Genomic DNA, 17,612 nt, shown 5'->3' on the forward strand with positions numbered 1-17,612 from the left:
AAGTGGTTGAAGATTTAGGAGATGCTGAACCTCCATGGGAATCAAGAACTGTAAATGATTCTGCCGAGAAGTTCGAATTTGATGCCAAGGAGGATAGTGCACAACCTCCAAAGCATATACCTTGTGAAAAATTGGACGGAACAGACCAAGAAGTTGATTCCATAGGCAGTGATGATCATGAATCAAGCTCTCCTAGTCATGAACTTACATCCGCAACTGAACTCCTTGAGCCTGAAGAACCTTATCCAAGTGAATACGAAGATGATGTCGAAGTAGATTTCTCTCAACTTCCAACTTATGACTTGAGTGACGAGGAAGACATAGAAGGCTTTGATCAAGACGCAGTTGCAGTTGAAGAATCTTGTGAAGAAGTGGAGGAATTCACAGAAGAATACAAGGGAGTAAAGCTTACAGAACCACTGGAAACACCTATCCCAAGGCCATTACCACCTAATACAAGCTTCAAGTGGGTACAATCCTTAACCTTTATCTTTACTTTTCCATTTGAATATGGTTTGCTTGAAACAGATGGCCAGCTTAGAGCTCTCTGCGGCTTTAAGAGTAAGAGGGAAATGGCTCGTACTCAGAGCTGGTGTGCAAGATTTAGTAAGGTTCCATGCTTCAATCCGAAGTGCACGGATTGGTATCAAGTTCAATTGAATGGGTCTCAGAAGGCATTTGGTCATCTTGGTGAGAATACAATTTCTAAACCGCCTGGATGGAAGAATATAGATCAAGACAAAGGCGGATTTAAATGCAAAGTTTGGGATCCTGGAATCTATTCTGACATTCGTCACCCCGGGAGCCTGAGAATCTGTTTGAAGCTGCTCAAAAGCTTTACATGCCTAGTTTGGGACCCCGGAGGCTGTTGGCATTCCAAACATTGGTGGAGATTTCTGGATGAATTTAAGCACAAGCCACCATAACAGGAAGCTCATCAAATGTCTAACTTAAGGACTTTAACTAAAAGTGCTAGGTGGGAGACAACCCACTATGGTATCATCGTTCTCTTTTAGTTTTAGTTTTATTTTTAATTTGTTGATTGCTTATTTTTATTTTATTTTATTTTTATTAGTGTTCATTCATAATCTCTGCATCTAGCCGTATATAGTTTGCATTTGCATTTGCATTCTGCATATAAAAAAAAGTCACCCCACACGAGCGCGCAGGCCACGCGTGGGCGTGAGAAGGAAATCGGCGTAAAGATCCAACGCCCAGAAAGTTGGGCTGGAATCGTGCGGCTGGTGTGTGTTTAGCACAAAACGGCCCACGCGTTCGCGTCTCTAATGCGAACGCGTCACTTGCAAATCACTCATCCCACGCGAAAGCGTGAGCGACGCGTCCGCGTCGCGTGGATATTATGGCCCCCCTAAATGGAGACAGAGAGTTGCACTGAAACGACGCTGGAAGTGTGCGTCTAGCACAAATTTCGGCGACGCAGTCGCGTGCCTCACGCGTTCGCGTCACCTATCTTTTACCTAACCCACGCGATTACGTCAATCACGCGACCGCGTCAAACCCATTTCACCCTAGTCACACAATCGCGTGCTCCACGTGTTCGCGTGGATTCAAAAACACTAACCCCCTTTCACGCGAAACCCTACCCGTCGCGCCCCCATACCCCCCCCCCTTCTTCTTCTCTTCTCTGCAACTCCCTCCCTCCTATGCAACCACCACCGCACCACACCACCGACACCCCCCTTTCTTCTTTCTCTTCTTCCTCCACCACTCTCTTCCACCCCTATCACCCACCGCCACCCTCCTCTGCGACCACCACCACCGCGGCCACCGCCCCCAACCACCCAGAACCGCCGCTAACACCCTCGCCCCAACCTTCTTTCCATCACCACCCTTTACCCCTAACTAAACCCCAACCTCCAAACCGCCCCTTCTCCACTACCGCACCACCGTGCTCCCTCCCAGTGCCGCCGCATCACCACCACCATCTCTCTGCCCTCACCTCTGTTCATCCACATACCAGGTTCCGCCGAACATCGATTTCCCTATCATCCATAGTTAATTGCATATTTTTCTGTTTCTTTTCAAATTCGGATAGTTAGAGATGCATGTTTGTAGTGGATTCTAGGTGGTTAGGTAGCTAGGATGTGGTTAGTGGATTTAGGCCTGATAATTGTGTCGTTCTTGCTACTTGTTGTATCTATTTCGCAATTCTGATTTTGCTGTGATGATCATATTGTTCATATATTGTTATTCCATGTTTCTTGCTGCTGTTACACTGCTCTTTCATGTTCATGTTATTTGTGTCTATTTGCAGCTTTATTTAAATTTATATGAACTAATTTTTTTTCCTGCTGTTTATTGCCCGGGAACATCCAATTTTAGCCAAAATGCTGCCCAATTTTCTGCAAATTGTTTCATTTTCATTAATGTATTAGTTTTGGCAATTTTGCATTTTGCATTACTTAGCTATAACCAAACCAATTCATGCATGCACGGGCTCGCATTCTTATTCCTTTCGATTCCCTTATTAATAACTTGCATTATTGATGATTTCATTTTAATTTTAGCTACTCCGGTATCTATATGAATTATCATTAATAACTTGATATTCTTGCTTGACTATGAGTTGATTATTCTTTAAACTTGTGAAATTTATTGTTAACTAGGAAACCATTATCATGCCCCCTACTTTAACTTCCTTTTTACTAACTCACTACTTTCACTTTCTAACTTCCTTTTCACCTATTACCCACTTTTAACTTTCTAACTTCTCTTTTTGCTTTTTAACTAACTACTTTAACTTTCTAACTCAAGGCATGATTATTGTTTTTTCTAATTAACATGTATTCTACTTATAATATATTTTGGATTGTGATTTTTCATCTCAGATTTTTAACTCAAATACAGTCCATAATGCACATATATTTAACTCATTTTATAATTCTACTGCTCTTTTGCCACTATGTGCTTATATTGCTATTATTCTATCTGCCTACTTGTTTTCCTGCTTTTGTTCCTCAATTATATCCTGGAATTTCTGCTTTTCAGGATGTCTGACCCTCAGCGCAAAGGAAAAGGCAAAGCAACCACTGGCAAAAGGAAAAGAGGCGAATCCTCTATGACCATCCTGGACATTTTGCATGATGACTCCTGGCAGGAAAAGCACTTTACCCCGCAGGAGAAGGCTGACCAGCTCCTCACTGCCACAGATCCAGTTAAATTTGCAAACAGATACTGTGAGCTAAAGTATCCCGTGTTTGCCACTTCCAGGAACCTGTACCTGGAAAGAACTCTTAAAATTTCAGAAGAACTACAGCAGTACACCTCCGAACAGATAAAACAGAGAGGTTGGTTCTTCTTGGAAAGAAACTTGACAGAGGTCAATGCTTCCTGGGTCAGAGAATTTTACTGTAACTATTTCAAGACTTCCCTAGATGTGGTGCACCTCAGAGGGAAATAGATTTTGGTCACTGAGGAAGCTATTGAGGACATCCTCCACCTTCAGCCTAAGTCAGATCAACCTGACGATTACCAAAAGGCTGAAGAGGATATGAGATTTATGAGATTTAACTGGGATGCTGTCAAGTAGAAAATAGCCCTTGATCCTACTGTCTCATGGGTCATGGGTAAGAACACAGTGATGCCTAAGGGAATCAAGCTGATATATCTGAATGATGAGGCTCGGCTCTGGCACCAGATTCTGAGCAACTATGTGATGCCGAGCACTCATGAGATAGAGCTGACCGCTGCTATGATCACCCTCATCTGGTGTGTGATGGAGGGTAAGGACCTGTATCTTCCACGTTTCATCAGGCATTACATGGCCAGGGTCCATGTCAGAGGCACTCTCCCTTTCCCTTATCTGATCACCCAGCTAGGCCGTCGAGCTGATGTGCCTTGGGAGCTGGCTGATGCGAAGCCGACTGCTGCAGACTACAAGAAGATAATTCCTCACAGCAGGAAGTTTTAGGCTTTAGGCTACAGACCCCCATTCCTCACCACTCCTGGTGAGGCAGCCACATCTTTAGCTGTCCCATCTGCCTCCACTACTGCACCAGCCTCATCCACTGCACATCCACCTGCTCCTGAGCCCATTTATCATCTGGTGCATCGACTCTTCGCCCGCCTGGATCGTATGGAGCGTCGCAACAAGCGGCGCTATGAGCACCTTAAGTTGATGATCCGATCCGGCAGCGACATCCCCTTTGAGCCTGACACCCCTTCTGATACATCTGAGGCGGAGGCAAGCGATCATGAAGAGGAGACACATGCCTAGGCTGAGCAGGCATGACCAGAGCAGGCTGCGCCACATCATGAGGAGCACCACTAGCTACATGCCGCAAATCCGGAGATCCCTCTACAGTCAGAGCCTCCACTGCAGCAGACTGATCCTCCTACACTTATCCAGCCTGCAGACCCTCAGACCACCACAGAGACACCAGCAGCCCATCCTTCCGGTGATGACACTTCTTCACACCCAGCTTGAGTGAGCATCGAGAACAATGCTATATTTTAAGTGTGGGGAGGTAGCCATCTCTGGCTTATCTTTTTGGTGAACCACTACAGACTCTTCTATCTTATTTTTGTTTATTTTTCTGTATTTTTATTTTTATTTTTATTTTTTAATACTTACACATTGTTCTTTTGCTGTATTTTTACTTTATTTCCGCATTTTGCACTTTAGTTTATATCTTAGACATTTATTTTAGTTTGCAATTCTAAACTTATTAGTTATAGAATATGTGGATTCATTAGTATAGTTTACCCTTTTAGCATATAATAGTTTGATTTAATTAAAAATAAAAAGGAGTAAACTAGAAACTTTAGTAAATTAAAACAATCCACACACCTTGTATATATAGCATTACATGTTAGTTAGTTAACAACATTTCATCAAGGAGAAACACTAAGATTTTAAAAGCCACCCCAATATTTACATTGAGAATAATGGGAACTCTTGATTTCTACTTGCATGACATACATAACTGATATATGGTTTTTGAGCTGGAGAACACACAGCCTGTGAGTTTTGAGCTTAATTGTATGGTTGCATTCAAACCATAAATTTCATTCCTGTGTGTTTTGCCCTTCTTTTTCATTCTGATGTTCTTTTCATTGTTTTAATCTATATATCCAATATAGAATATAGATACATACCAAGAGATGATTGAGGCCATCATTTAAATTTTTCCTCACTTATCCCAATTTAGCCCACCTTTTACATCACCCTTGTTAGCCCCCTTAAGCTTTTTAATCCCCTCTTGTTCTATAACCACATTACTAGCCTTAAGCAGAAAAACAAAATAAAAATTCCAAGTTGAATCCTTGGTTAGCTTAAGATAGATATTGTGTACAATTTAAGTGTGGGGAATTTTATGGGAACATGGGATGATAAAAACAAAGTAGGGATTTAAAATGAATAAGTTATTTCAGAAATTTGGGAAGCTTGCTCATGTGAAATCAAAATAACTAAATTACCATGTGCATAGATTAAAATAATAATAATAATAATAATTTTATATTTTCAGTACTCAAATAAAGGGATACAAAAATTCCCCAAGTGCAAAATAAAAAAAAAAGAATCAATGCACATGGGACAAAATTTCAAAATTAAATTTAATGCATGAGCTTGCAACACAAAGTGGGAAAATTTGGGTCAATAGATAAAGGAACTTTAACTTATATAAAGTATATATGTTAGGTGAGATCTTAGACTAATCAAGCATTCACTTTGTTAGCTCACTTAGTCTTATACATATACCCTTACCTTTACCTTGGCCCCATTACAACCTTGAAAAAGACCTCATGATTTTTGTATGTCTGTATTCCATAGTTGTTGATTGGTTAGATGAAGAACAAAGTTTTAGAAAGCAAGGATAGAAAAAGAATAGAGTGATTAACCCAATAAACACTGAGTGACTAGAGAGTAAACACAAAATCCAGTGAGGGTTCAATAGCTCATCACTATATATCTCTGCTTAATTGTTAATTGTCTTGCAAGTTTGTGAAATACTTTTACCCATCTCAGTTGTGAAAGTGCTTTAACATTATCTAAGGTTTGGCTATGCATATATGATTCCTTGAGGATATGAATTAATTTAACCACATGTAAGCTTTATATACAAGTGAATAATAACTAGAATTGCATGACTCATTTAGGTAGTTTGCATTTAGAATAGAATGCATTGCATGAGATTCCACCATTCTAACTTTACCCTTTCTCTTGGATTTAGTATGCGGACATGCTATTGTTTAAGTGTGGGGAGGTTGATAAACCCATATTTTATGATGTATTTTGTGCTCAATTTAAGTGATTTATTCAATCCTTCACCCACTTATTCAAGTAAATTGCATGATTTTACATTCCCTTCCTTATTATGTGATATATGTGAAAAACATGTTTCCTATGCTTTAAAAATATTAATTTTAATTACCCTTTATTACCATTCGATGCCGTGATATGTGTGTTAAGTATTTTCAGATCTCCTAAGGCAGGAATGGCTTAGAGGACAGAAAGGAAACATACAAAAATGGAAGAAAAGCACAAAAATGGAGTTTTGAAGAAAAGGGCAGCGACGCGAACGCATGGACGACGCGGCCGCGTGCCTAGCGCGAAAAGGCAGCGACGCGAACGCGTGACTGACACAGACACGTGCCTTGAGCAGAACGCAAATGACGCGTACGCGTGACCAAAGCGAACGCGTGACAAGGAAAACTCCCAGATGATGCGACCGCATGACCCACGTGGACGCGTGACAGACGCCACATGCAGAAACTGCAGAAAATGCCCCCAGCGATTTTTGAAACCCTTTTGGCCCAGATCCAAGTCCAGAAAACACAGATTAGAGGTTATAAAGTGGGGGAATGCATCCATTCATTGGGAGGTCTTCCATTATTCACTTTTCATAATTTAGATGTAGTTTTTAGAGAGAGAGGTTCTCTCCTCTCTCTTAGGATTAGGATTAGGATTTCTCTCAATTTTAGGACTGCTTGTCTTCATTACAGGTTCAATGTTCCTTTAATTTGATTTATCTTTTACTTTTATTTATTCTAGTGCTTTGATTTGTCTATCTCTCTGTTTAATTATTTATGTTGCCAAATTGGCTTATGAACCCTTCATGTTAGGATTTTCTATTTAATATAATTTGAGGTATTTTAAAATTATGATTGCTTTCCTTTATTTATATAAATAATTTAGATTTTTCCCTTTTGGCTTTGGTTGATTAATTGGAGACTCTTGAGTTATCAAACTCATCGTGATTGATAATTGTTATTTTTGCTAATTGAATTGAATTCCACTAACTCTGGTCCTTTCTTAGGAATTGACTAGGACTTGAGGATCTAACTAATTAGTCCACTTGACTTTCCTCTACTTTAGTAAAGGTTAACTAAGTGGGATTAAAACTCAATTCTCATCACCATCGATAAGGATAACTAGGATATGACTTTCAAATTTTCATACCTTGCCAAGAGCTTTATTAGATATTAATTTATTAATTCCTGCAATTTATTTTCCTTGTTCAAACCTTTCAAAACCCAAATTCTACCTTTTCCATAGCTAATAATAAGTCATACCTCCCTGCAATTCCTTGAGAAGACGACTCGAGGTTTAAATACTCGGTTATCAATTTTATTGGGTTTGCTTAAGTGACAAACAAAACGTTTGTAAGAAAGGAATTCTTGTCGGTCTAGAAGCTATACTTACAACGCGAATTTATTTGCGAAAACTCTAGATCGCGCAAGAGTTTCGCTCTTTCAGGTACACCACATCCTGCAGGGTGATAGTGACCTCACCCCACGGGAGATAAAACGTGTCCGTCTCTGGACGCTATCGCTCCACCAGTGCCGAAATCAGGAAATTATCAAAAGTAAAATCCCTGAGAGGCACGGTATCGCCGAATCCGACCTTAGTTAGATACGGGACGATGGCGTCTCGTGGAGGTAAAGTATGGCTCACTCACCAGGGCAGTAGGAGGCGAGGCCTCTGAAAAATGATAACCAAAAATAATATTTAAATTATATAAAATCATTAATAACTTATAGATTATTTTTTAACATTTTAAAAAATTAATTTTACTTTTGATAATATTTATCTCTCAAAACTCTCAAGATTAAAGATTCCTATTATTACTTTTATTACAAATTAAATAATATAATACAACAAAATAAAGTCTGAAATTTCTAATAAAATAAAAATATCAAAATTTATTAATGTAAATAGTATTATACTATAATGGCATTAAATTTATAAATACTAACAACATAGTACAGGAATAACAGAGTTCCAAACTAATAATATTTATGTCATACCAACCTAGCACAAGCGGATAGAGTTCTAAATTAACAATACAGACCTAACTCCTAACTCATTTACCAACGTTTCAGATCTTCATGACTACCCTAACAATGACAACATCATTAAATTTAACAACTATAACGAAACTAACCTCGAAGTCGGCCGCCCCAGCGTAATGTGTCATCTCATTCAACCTGTTTATGTCCTCGTCATTCTCCACCTGGCGTGCCATCACTGTTTGGGTCAAAGGTATAGTCAGAAAGGGTTAAAAAATGGGAGAAAGATGTTGACAAAGTCAAACTAGGGCCCGGAAGTCGGCTGTAAACGACTTCTATATATAGGCGCGCACGGACCGTATCTCGTTTACAGTGTAAACGAGATGATAATGCGTATATCTCGTTTACACTATAAACGAGATATACACGTGTCACGCTGATGTGTCATATCTCGTTCACAGTGTAAACAAGATACATGCATTGTCATCTCGTTTACACTGTAAACGATATATGGTAAGGGAATTTAAATCAGTAAATTCTCTAAAAAAAGTTATTTTGGTAAATATTATATTTATTTTATTTATTAAAATAAAAAATCCCTTGAATTTGGACTTAAATAAGTCCCTGATTTTTATTGTTATGGTTGATTAATTATTATAATTTGTCATTTATAACTTTATCAATTGTCTGTGATCAAAGAAAGAAAAAAAAATACCAATAGTCACCTTTGATTATTTTAATCAAAGACAAAATAAAATAAAATATTAAGAAAAATAAAAATCTAATTTTAGAAAATGAATCACGATGTGGCTTTATTAAATTCTTATCATTTTTTTAGAAATTATTAGTATTTTTTTATTTTAATACGAATTTTAGTTTCTTTAATTTTCTTCTCTCATATTTATGTCAGAATTTAATTTTATTGAGAAATCTGATTTCTGTTATATATTGTTATTATCCCAACAATCATATTTAGATTGTAAGATTATTTGTATCAATGGCTACTATTATATACTAAAATAATAATAAATAATAAATAAAAAAAAGAAAGAGAAAGAAAGGCTATATATTTATGAAGAGGGATTCAAAGTTTTAGATATGATAGTTCTATCTGTGTTATGTGTATTTTTATTGATTGAGAACAATAAATGTTATTAATGACATTTTAATTCATTCGACATTCAAGTTGGTAGAACAGCCTTGAACCATATAATCTAATTTCTTGTTTTATTAAAGCCGCACTTGTTTAATTGATAAGTTTAGAATTCTAGAGACAATTTCTTAAAAACCTATTGTGCTTTTATTATCGAATACTATATTTAATTTGGTATCGATATGTGTATGCAATTTAGATTAATTAGTGATATATATATATATATATATATATATATATATATATATATATATATATGTGCAATTAATTTGATAAATTTAAGTTTGTCATTTATGCCATTTTGTTTTTCTTTTTTTAATTTTGGTTTAATTTGACTTGACATTCTTCCATTAATTCAGACACCTCTACGGGAGAAATCATCACTTGCAAGATGACAGCGATTTGAGTTTGGGCCTTGAAAAAAAGTGAAAAAGTTATGATAGAGTTGGCTGCAGATGGACAAGGTCGAGATAACAGCTCGAACCTGTTTGTGAGATTTCTTGGTCAAGTAGCTCGTCGAATTATATTTTGTCCCATATCAATCAAAAGTTGGGATAAAATGCCAGAAGATAACACAAAAAGACAGTGGAAACTTATTGAAGTAAGTCTATTTTACTTTGATGTGCATTTTTATTAATTTATTGTTATCCTAATTTAGCTCCTAGCTTGCCTCTATTTAGGTTTGCATTTTCTGTTTATTATTGTTATTTCTTGTTAAAAAGAAATTGTGTAAGAGCTGAAATCTTGGTGTAGATAGATTCATTTGGAGGTACTTTAAGTGAGCTATAACAGGATGCCATTGCTCTATGTTTTATGAATTGATTAGGTATTAAACAGGTACTGCTGCAGGTTATATGCTATTGCTATCAATATTGTCAAGTTAGTTGCATTTCATTCTTAGGAGTTAGGATACACTTCCTAGATTTCTTTTCCCGTTCCAATTGCTAATTTCATGAATGTTTTGAAATTAATATTTGGAATTCGAAATACTTAAGAGAAAAATTTTGTTAAGATATATAGTTGTCTCAGTTTAATGAAAACTGACAAAATTACAATCAGAAAAACTTTAGCTCTACCCTAGCAGAATTCAAAAGGGGCTATGTATTTGAGGTGGTGAGTTCTCTTGCATCTAGGCTTGTATATTGGATTCCTTTCTTTTTTTTTGTTCACACATGTTTATGATCACATTACAGTAAGAATGTTCATTATAAAAACTTATAAGTAGGCCTTTGTTATGCATCATCCATTTTCTCAATCTTTTTTCTTTTCAAATATCTGCCGTTGGGGCTAGACAGCTATCTGACACAACATTGTGTTATAGTACACTGTTATGAATGTTTCAGAAGTGGATAAACTACAATAAGCACGGGTTAGGATTAGCTTTAAAAAGTCTTTTTTTTTAAATATTATCTTTCTAAGATATAATCTGCAGTATGGTTATCAAATCGCATATTTTTTTTAATAATAGATCTCCTCTATAAAATATTTCAAGGAAAATTTTGAGTTTGATTATGCTGCTGGCGTCAAATGGGCTCTGAGGACCTTAGGTGATAGATGGAAGGCCCATAAGTATAATTTACGAGGAGAATACTTCTTTCCTAACAAAAGAAAGGTAGAAATTCTGGCTGCGAATCCCTCAGACATACCGCCTGTTGAATGGACTGCTTTTGTGGATCATTATATAGATCCTAAAACAAAGGTAAATAATTAATCTATGCTTTTTTTATTGAATATTTATTATGGATATCTGGTAACATTTATTTACTAGTTTCTTGTTCTTGAAAATATAGAAACAATGTTTGCAAAACGCCAGAAATCGTGAGAAGTTTATAGTTTCACATGCCGGTGGAAGTAAAAGCAATGCTAGAAGAGCAACTCAGATGGTATTATTTTTTTTTTTTTGTTATTGAGTCTAGTACTGTTATACTATTCCTATAAAATTAGCGGTTTTAATTAAATTTGTGATTACTTTTAATATTCTATTTATTGTATTAGGAGAAAAAATTAGGAAGGCCTGTATGTCGAAGTGAGGTTATTGTATCAACTTTGCTAAAGAAATATGGGAGTTATGTAAGCGGGGAAGGACAACGATTAGCTGTGAGTGTCTCAAATTTTGTTTATATGGCTGTATATTTTTTTATATGCCTTGATTATGTCAATACTCTACTCCAATGCGATGTGCATTTGTTTGTAGGAAAAAATAGTAGAGCATTTGTCTGAAGATCAAGAGCGTGCTGCCACTGAAGGTATTCATTCAAAAGTCTTGGCTCATCCGGATGATGCAATTGGAAAAGTTTGCGGTCCTGAAAATGGTAAGCGAGTACGTGGCTTTAGTAATGCTGCATGTCCCAGTGGTTTTGGTAAGTCAAAGTGCATCTTTGGAGGGGCAATATGTGGAGGTTCTAGCAGTGCATCGCAACAGCATGTTACAGATTTAGAGAGGCAACTTCAAGAAGCTAATTACACTACTACATAATTGATTTTTACTAACATTTAAAAAATGTTACCAAATCATATTAAAATGTTACCTATGTATATTAGTAACATTTTAACAAATGTTAAATATACCCTATGTTACTAAAGAGTTTTGCTAACATTTTTCAAAAGATTTAATAACATTTAGTAAAAATGTTACAAAAGCTATTCTATAGTAATATTTTGAGAAATGTTTCAATAGATATTTCTTGGTAACACTTTGAGAAATGTTACAGTAGATAGTTTTTATAACACTTAAAAAAATGTTACCATAGATATTTTTTGTAACACTTAAAAAATATTACAATAGACATTTTATGTAACATTTAGAAAAATGTTACCATAGATATTTTTTGTAACACTTAGAAAAATATTACCGTAAATATTTTTTGTAACACTTAAAAAATGTTACAAAAGATTTTTAGTAATATTTTTTTAGTTATATTATATTATTTTTTATTTTATATTTTACACAATAGAAATATACTAAAATTAATTACTACAACATAAAATATTTCATTAAATTCACAAAATAAAATTTTTATAAACTCTTTCATTAATCAATAATCATTATACAAGTTTGCTTCGTGATGCAAATAAAATGAGAAAAAAAATACTTATAACACTTAAACCCTATTTCCATTGCGAATATCGCATTTGACAACACCTGACAAGTCTCCTATGCGCTCTTCATGCAGAATTGAACTTGGAGAATTTGATTCATTCTTTATATTGGATTTCATGACATGCTTAATTGCCTTGATGGCCATGAATATCAAGATATCAACAAATCGACTGTGCAGTAGGAAAGCTTTTCTATCTCTGACCACTCTCTCCTCTTCAGTTTTGCAGGAAAGAGAAGCCAATACTACAAAATCTAAAGCCCATTGTCTAAGCTCATATTCACCATTTCTACCTTGGCCACCACCATTACCACCCCAGCTTTCGTCCTCAGCAGGAAGGGCAACAAAGTTTGAAGGTGACTTGGCAATAAATGGAGGGACAAGCCAGGTATTTGCTTGGAATCCATATGAAAGATTGCCAAACTGAACGAGATAAATTGTTAGAAAAAGAAAAAGGAAAACACTTTTTTATTTAAAAGAAAAAATAAAATTAGTTGGTATAAATATTACCTTGTTATGTTCAGACTTCAGAGAAAGCTTTTATTAAAGATTCATATGCCTGCACCAATCAAAAAATTATTTAAAAGGATTTCAATAGAAAACTTGAATTTCAAAATTGTGCTTGTTTAAAATTTACAGAACAACCAACACAGAATATAGAAAATGTTATATCTAGTGTATCTAGAACATGATTAGTAATTGAATATCTATACTACAAGACATGTCTATACTATTTCGAGAGGATAAATTATTATGGTTATATCTATACTACAAGACTCCTTCATTTTCTAGTGTATCTAGAACATGATTAGTAATTGAAAGATACTATTTCGAGGCAAAATCACTAAATCATGACGGATAATTGTAATGCCGGAGCACACTACCTTGTTCATCATGTTCCACTGACCAACTTGGGGTAAACAGTTCTTTTCTTTCCCACTTTCATGGTATTTAAGCTGCAGTTCATAAGTGCTACAAATTAATGAATAGTGGGGAAAAAGATATATTACATTTTCAGAATGCTACATGCAACACAAACCAGATAAATAGATGGAGAAACACATTACCCAAGGGGCTGGAAGAATTCGTGCTTCAACAGAAGCTAGCTTTTCACTGATTTTAAGACCAAATTCCTTTGCATAAGGATCTTTATTATAAGAATTATGTTGCACTGTCTGCATGGATTACCAAAGAAAAAACAACAGATGCATGAATAGAAGAACATTGTGTTTTTTGTTATGAAGTTTTGGTTTTAAATACCCGTAAGATGTCGTTTTTGCGATCGCGGGGTCTCTGGCAAGTAACTTTGAGCAGTGCAGTAATTTGCTTCTCATTCAATCTTTTTGTATACCTTTGCCCCTCCACAATCTTACAGGCCTGAGAAGCCAAAATCCATGTAAGAATAGACAAAAGAATCATTATTAAAAACAAGAGAGGTTGCTTCACTATGAAATAACTTCCCCTACCTCCATGGGTAAGTAGTTTGCCTTATTTTGGTTTCCTACTTGAAGGCAAGGAAGGTGAGTGTATTGAATAGTGAAACCATACATCTCTTGAAAGTATTCAACCACTGACTTCATAGTTGAGTTCTCATCAACAGGGAACCTAAAAGAAGCACATCTTCATATTAAGTCATCAACTACGAAATCATTTTATCATAGCTTCATACTAGAAAGAGAAATAACATATACAAGTTCTCTTGTTGGTTAAGAAGTCAATCCTGAAACGCGATATTTCCTTCTTACACTTTCTCTGTGTGTTACTTCAACCTTCACTCCTCTAAACAGAGTGATTGTCCCAATCAAGTTGTTGTTATAATACAGTAACGGTTTCTTCACACTTTCACCTACTGCTTTCAGTCCCCCGAAATGTATCACCATCAAACATTAAAATTAGTCTAATAAGTCAATTTTTCTATTTCAAGACTTGTAGCGGCTCTAATTCTATGTCAAGAACTATAGGTAAAAGAACACAAAACAATTTTATATCTCTAAACAATAGACTTCTATAAGAATCTGCAACTTGCTCAACAATTATGAATCATTTTCAAATATATTTCATGCCACCAGGCTAAAGCAATTTACAGTTATATCATGATGATACGTGTTCAGAAACAGACCTGTCCAAGAGTTATAGGAAGGAGTCTTCCGGTGGGAGGTCCAGACTGGCTACCGCCTAGAGTACGAGATGAGAATGCACTGCTATATATCAGTCTCCATCTTCCTTGCAATTTATCGAGGTCAGCCGAGAGATCAACTAGTCCTCCGACAGCTTTGAGTTCCTTAGCCACAGCATCCGCCTTTCTCAGATCATCCTCATTTGCAGCAAGACCTCTATTCAGCCTAGAAACAGCACTCTGCATAATAATTCTGCAAGTATTAAAAGCCAAATCCTAGAACAAACATAAACTAAACAAAAAGCAGCAGTGAACATGATAATAATTTCTTTTTCCTTTTTTTTTCCTTTTCTTCTTTTGTCATTTTACCATGTTACCACTTCTGGCCAACTCAGTAACCCTTGCATTATTCAGTGGTTGCAATAACCCCAATGGCCACCCCTCAATATCCTACAATACAAACATCAAAATCAAATCAATTGTGTTCAGAGAAATAATTAATGTCCATTTTTGGTAGCAGACAATGGATAATGAAAACGAATCTCATCAATGCATATCAAATAAATAAAATTGTAGACCCACATCCTCAGAATCATTACAATATAATAGAAAAAATACATAGATAATTCATGAGGATAGTTCCAAAAACAAGAACAAGCTAATGGGTTATTAAATTTAAAATGTACCTGTTGATGAGCCATGTTTGCAGTGATGTTGTTCAATATTTTGGGCGCAAAGGCCAAGCTCAGATGTTAGACAAGACTGAAGGATTCGTCATTGTTTCAGTTTGCTCTAAATCTCTGTGCACTGTAACACTCTGATTATTTGAAATCTATAGCAAGAGGCAAGGGCTATGATAGAAAGAATGCTATGGTGAAATGAAATCTGAGTTTGATAAGAACAAGAGAGAGGCATATCAACAAAGAAGAATAATGGGGTCAAAAAATGAGTGGCAGAATGTTGATCATTTGCAAGAACCCATCTTCTCTGCTTTTTCTTTACTACTGTTGACCATAAATGGAACCATACTTATTGTTTCCGTATACTAAAGTGTCCTTAGAATAAAAATAAAAACAAAAATTATACTTCTAATCAAATTATGAAAATTATTCTTTTATTATATATTCTTGCATGATAAATTTAATCATATACATATTTAAAACATAAGAATAAGCTTTGTTACATATTTTATTCTATATTTGAATTAAACTCTAATAATTACCTTTATGTCATTGTTTCTACCATAATAGATGCTTTATTAAAAGGTTATTTTTGTCCAGATTTTAACTATAATTTGAATCACAGGAGCCATAGAACTTGGTTCCTACATATTAGACATACATTAAATGAGATTAGTAAAATGCAGGGGGGGATAGATGAGACAACAATAACAATAACAATAATAATAGTAATCCATAATAACATCTGCTAAATATAAAAACTATACAAAGACCTTAGGATAGTTTTTCTTCCCCATATATCAATGCATATATAACGGCCTTGATTTTTCCAAAAGAAAAAGCTTCCCCCCGAAAAAGAGATTCTACTCTTCACCCCCCATTACCTTCGGTGATAAAATATTTACAGAGAAAAGCTACCATTCTTGCTTTGCTTAATTGCTTCCCCAAAATAAATCTTCACCCGTTCCTCCCCCAATTTGAAATAACTCCAATTCCACCCCACTTTTCTTTCTATCATTCTCTGCACAATAAAATTGGCAAAATTTAACTATCTGATATATTTGGCCACATAAAGGTCATAGAATAACTGAATAAGCAATTAACAAATTTAACTATATGATATATTTAGCCTATTTAAACATGAAACTCCAAATTTTTTCTTTCAATCAAAACAAGTTAATCAAATTTCAACAGTCTTTCAGTTTTAAAAAAATTTAAAAAGAAATAATTGAGAGCTAAAAACTGGTGCTTATAAGAAAGTAGCAACCATAAAAAGCCCCCAGGGTTACTTGAAAGGGCGGAAGATTGATGGTTTAGAAGTTATAATAAATACTCGTTGCAAGTATAGTTACTAAATCAAGCAATCAACCTTTCTTACAAACGTTTTGGTTGTCACAAGTAACAAACCCCTAAATAAATTGATAACCGAAGTATTCAAACCTCGGGTCGTCTTCTCAAGGAACTGCAGGGAAGTATGTTCTTATTATTGGTTATGGAGATTGTAAATTGGGGTTTTGAGAATGAGGAGGGAATAATCTAATTAGCAAATAAAGTAAATGAAGAACAAGCAATTTAAATGGCAAGTAAAATAAATAAATAACTGTAAATAAACTTTTGGCAAGGTATGAGAAATTGGAGGTCCTATCCTAGTTATCCTTATCAATGATGATGAGAATTGAATCTTAATTCCACTTTGTTAACCTTTACTAAGATAAAGGAAGGTCAAGGGATTAATTGGTTTGATCTTCGGATCCTATTTATTTCCTAAGAAAAGATTGGGATTATTGAAGTTCAATTTAATTAGCAAAGATAACAATTATCAATCATGTTTGAGTTTGATAACTTCTGAGTTACTGATTTCTTAACCAAGACCAAAAGGAGAAAAGTAAATTTACTGGAATAAAAATGTCTTCAGATGGGAATAACAATAACATAGATAAAATAAAGCAAGATTAAACTAAAATACCTCAAATAACATTAATTCAAAAGAGTAATCTGTAACATGAAAGAATTCATAAATTAAATTGCAAAAGTAAATAAAAAGGAATATTGAACCTGATAAAGAGATAATCCGGAAAGCAAATAAAATCCTAATTCTAAATCCTAATCCTAAAGAGAGAAGAGAGAGGATCTCCCTCTCAAAACTAAATCTAAATCATGAAAACTAACTAAAGTGGAGACTCTCTTTTTGAATGGATGCATTCCCTCACTTCATAACCTCTGGTCTATGCCTTCTGGACTTGGATTTGGGCCAAAAAGGGCTTCAGAAACCGCTATGAGCATTTTCTGCAATTTCTGGTGCGTGGCCTCTG

At 35.3% G+C, this 17,612-nt stretch overlaps 2 protein-coding genes across 2 annotated transcripts in view; one reads left to right on the forward strand and one right to left on the reverse strand.

The window, feature by feature from the left end:
• Nucleotides 1–17,612, forward strand: part of LOC110266925 (uncharacterized) — a 44,504-nt gene that overhangs the window by 24,953 nt on the left and 1,939 nt on the right. The window contains exons 3-7 of the mRNA XM_021112006.2: nucleotides 9,766–10,007; nucleotides 10,899–11,105; nucleotides 11,197–11,289; nucleotides 11,402–11,503; nucleotides 11,601–11,861. Coding sequence (XP_020967665.2) covers nucleotides 9,843–10,007; nucleotides 10,899–11,105; nucleotides 11,197–11,289; nucleotides 11,402–11,503; nucleotides 11,601–11,861 — 828 coding nt within the window. The 5' untranslated portion in view covers nucleotides 9,766–9,842. The remainder of the gene's footprint in view (nucleotides 1–9,765; nucleotides 10,008–10,898; nucleotides 11,106–11,196; nucleotides 11,290–11,401; nucleotides 11,504–11,600; nucleotides 11,862–17,612) is intronic.
• LOC107615872 (protein argonaute 1A-like) lies at nucleotides 12,436–15,637 on the reverse strand. The gene is made up of 8 exons (XM_021112577.2): nucleotides 15,307–15,637; nucleotides 14,990–15,070; nucleotides 14,624–14,860; nucleotides 13,765–13,881; nucleotides 13,572–13,679; nucleotides 13,389–13,460; nucleotides 13,015–13,063; nucleotides 12,436–12,927 (listed from the first exon to the last, which is right to left on the reverse strand). Exons 1-7 carry the CDS (start codon nucleotides 15,319–15,321, stop codon nucleotides 13,025–13,027), a joined length of 669 nt encoding a protein of 222 aa, XP_020968236.1. The 5' UTR covers nucleotides 15,322–15,637; the 3' UTR covers nucleotides 12,436–12,927; nucleotides 13,015–13,024.

Source organism: Arachis ipaensis, chromosome B9 (assembly GCF_059453495.1).
Source record: "Arachis ipaensis isolate K30076 ecotype BB chromosome B9, ASM5945349v1, whole genome shotgun sequence".
NCBI lineage: Eukaryota > Viridiplantae > Streptophyta > Magnoliopsida > Fabales > Fabaceae > Arachis > Arachis ipaensis.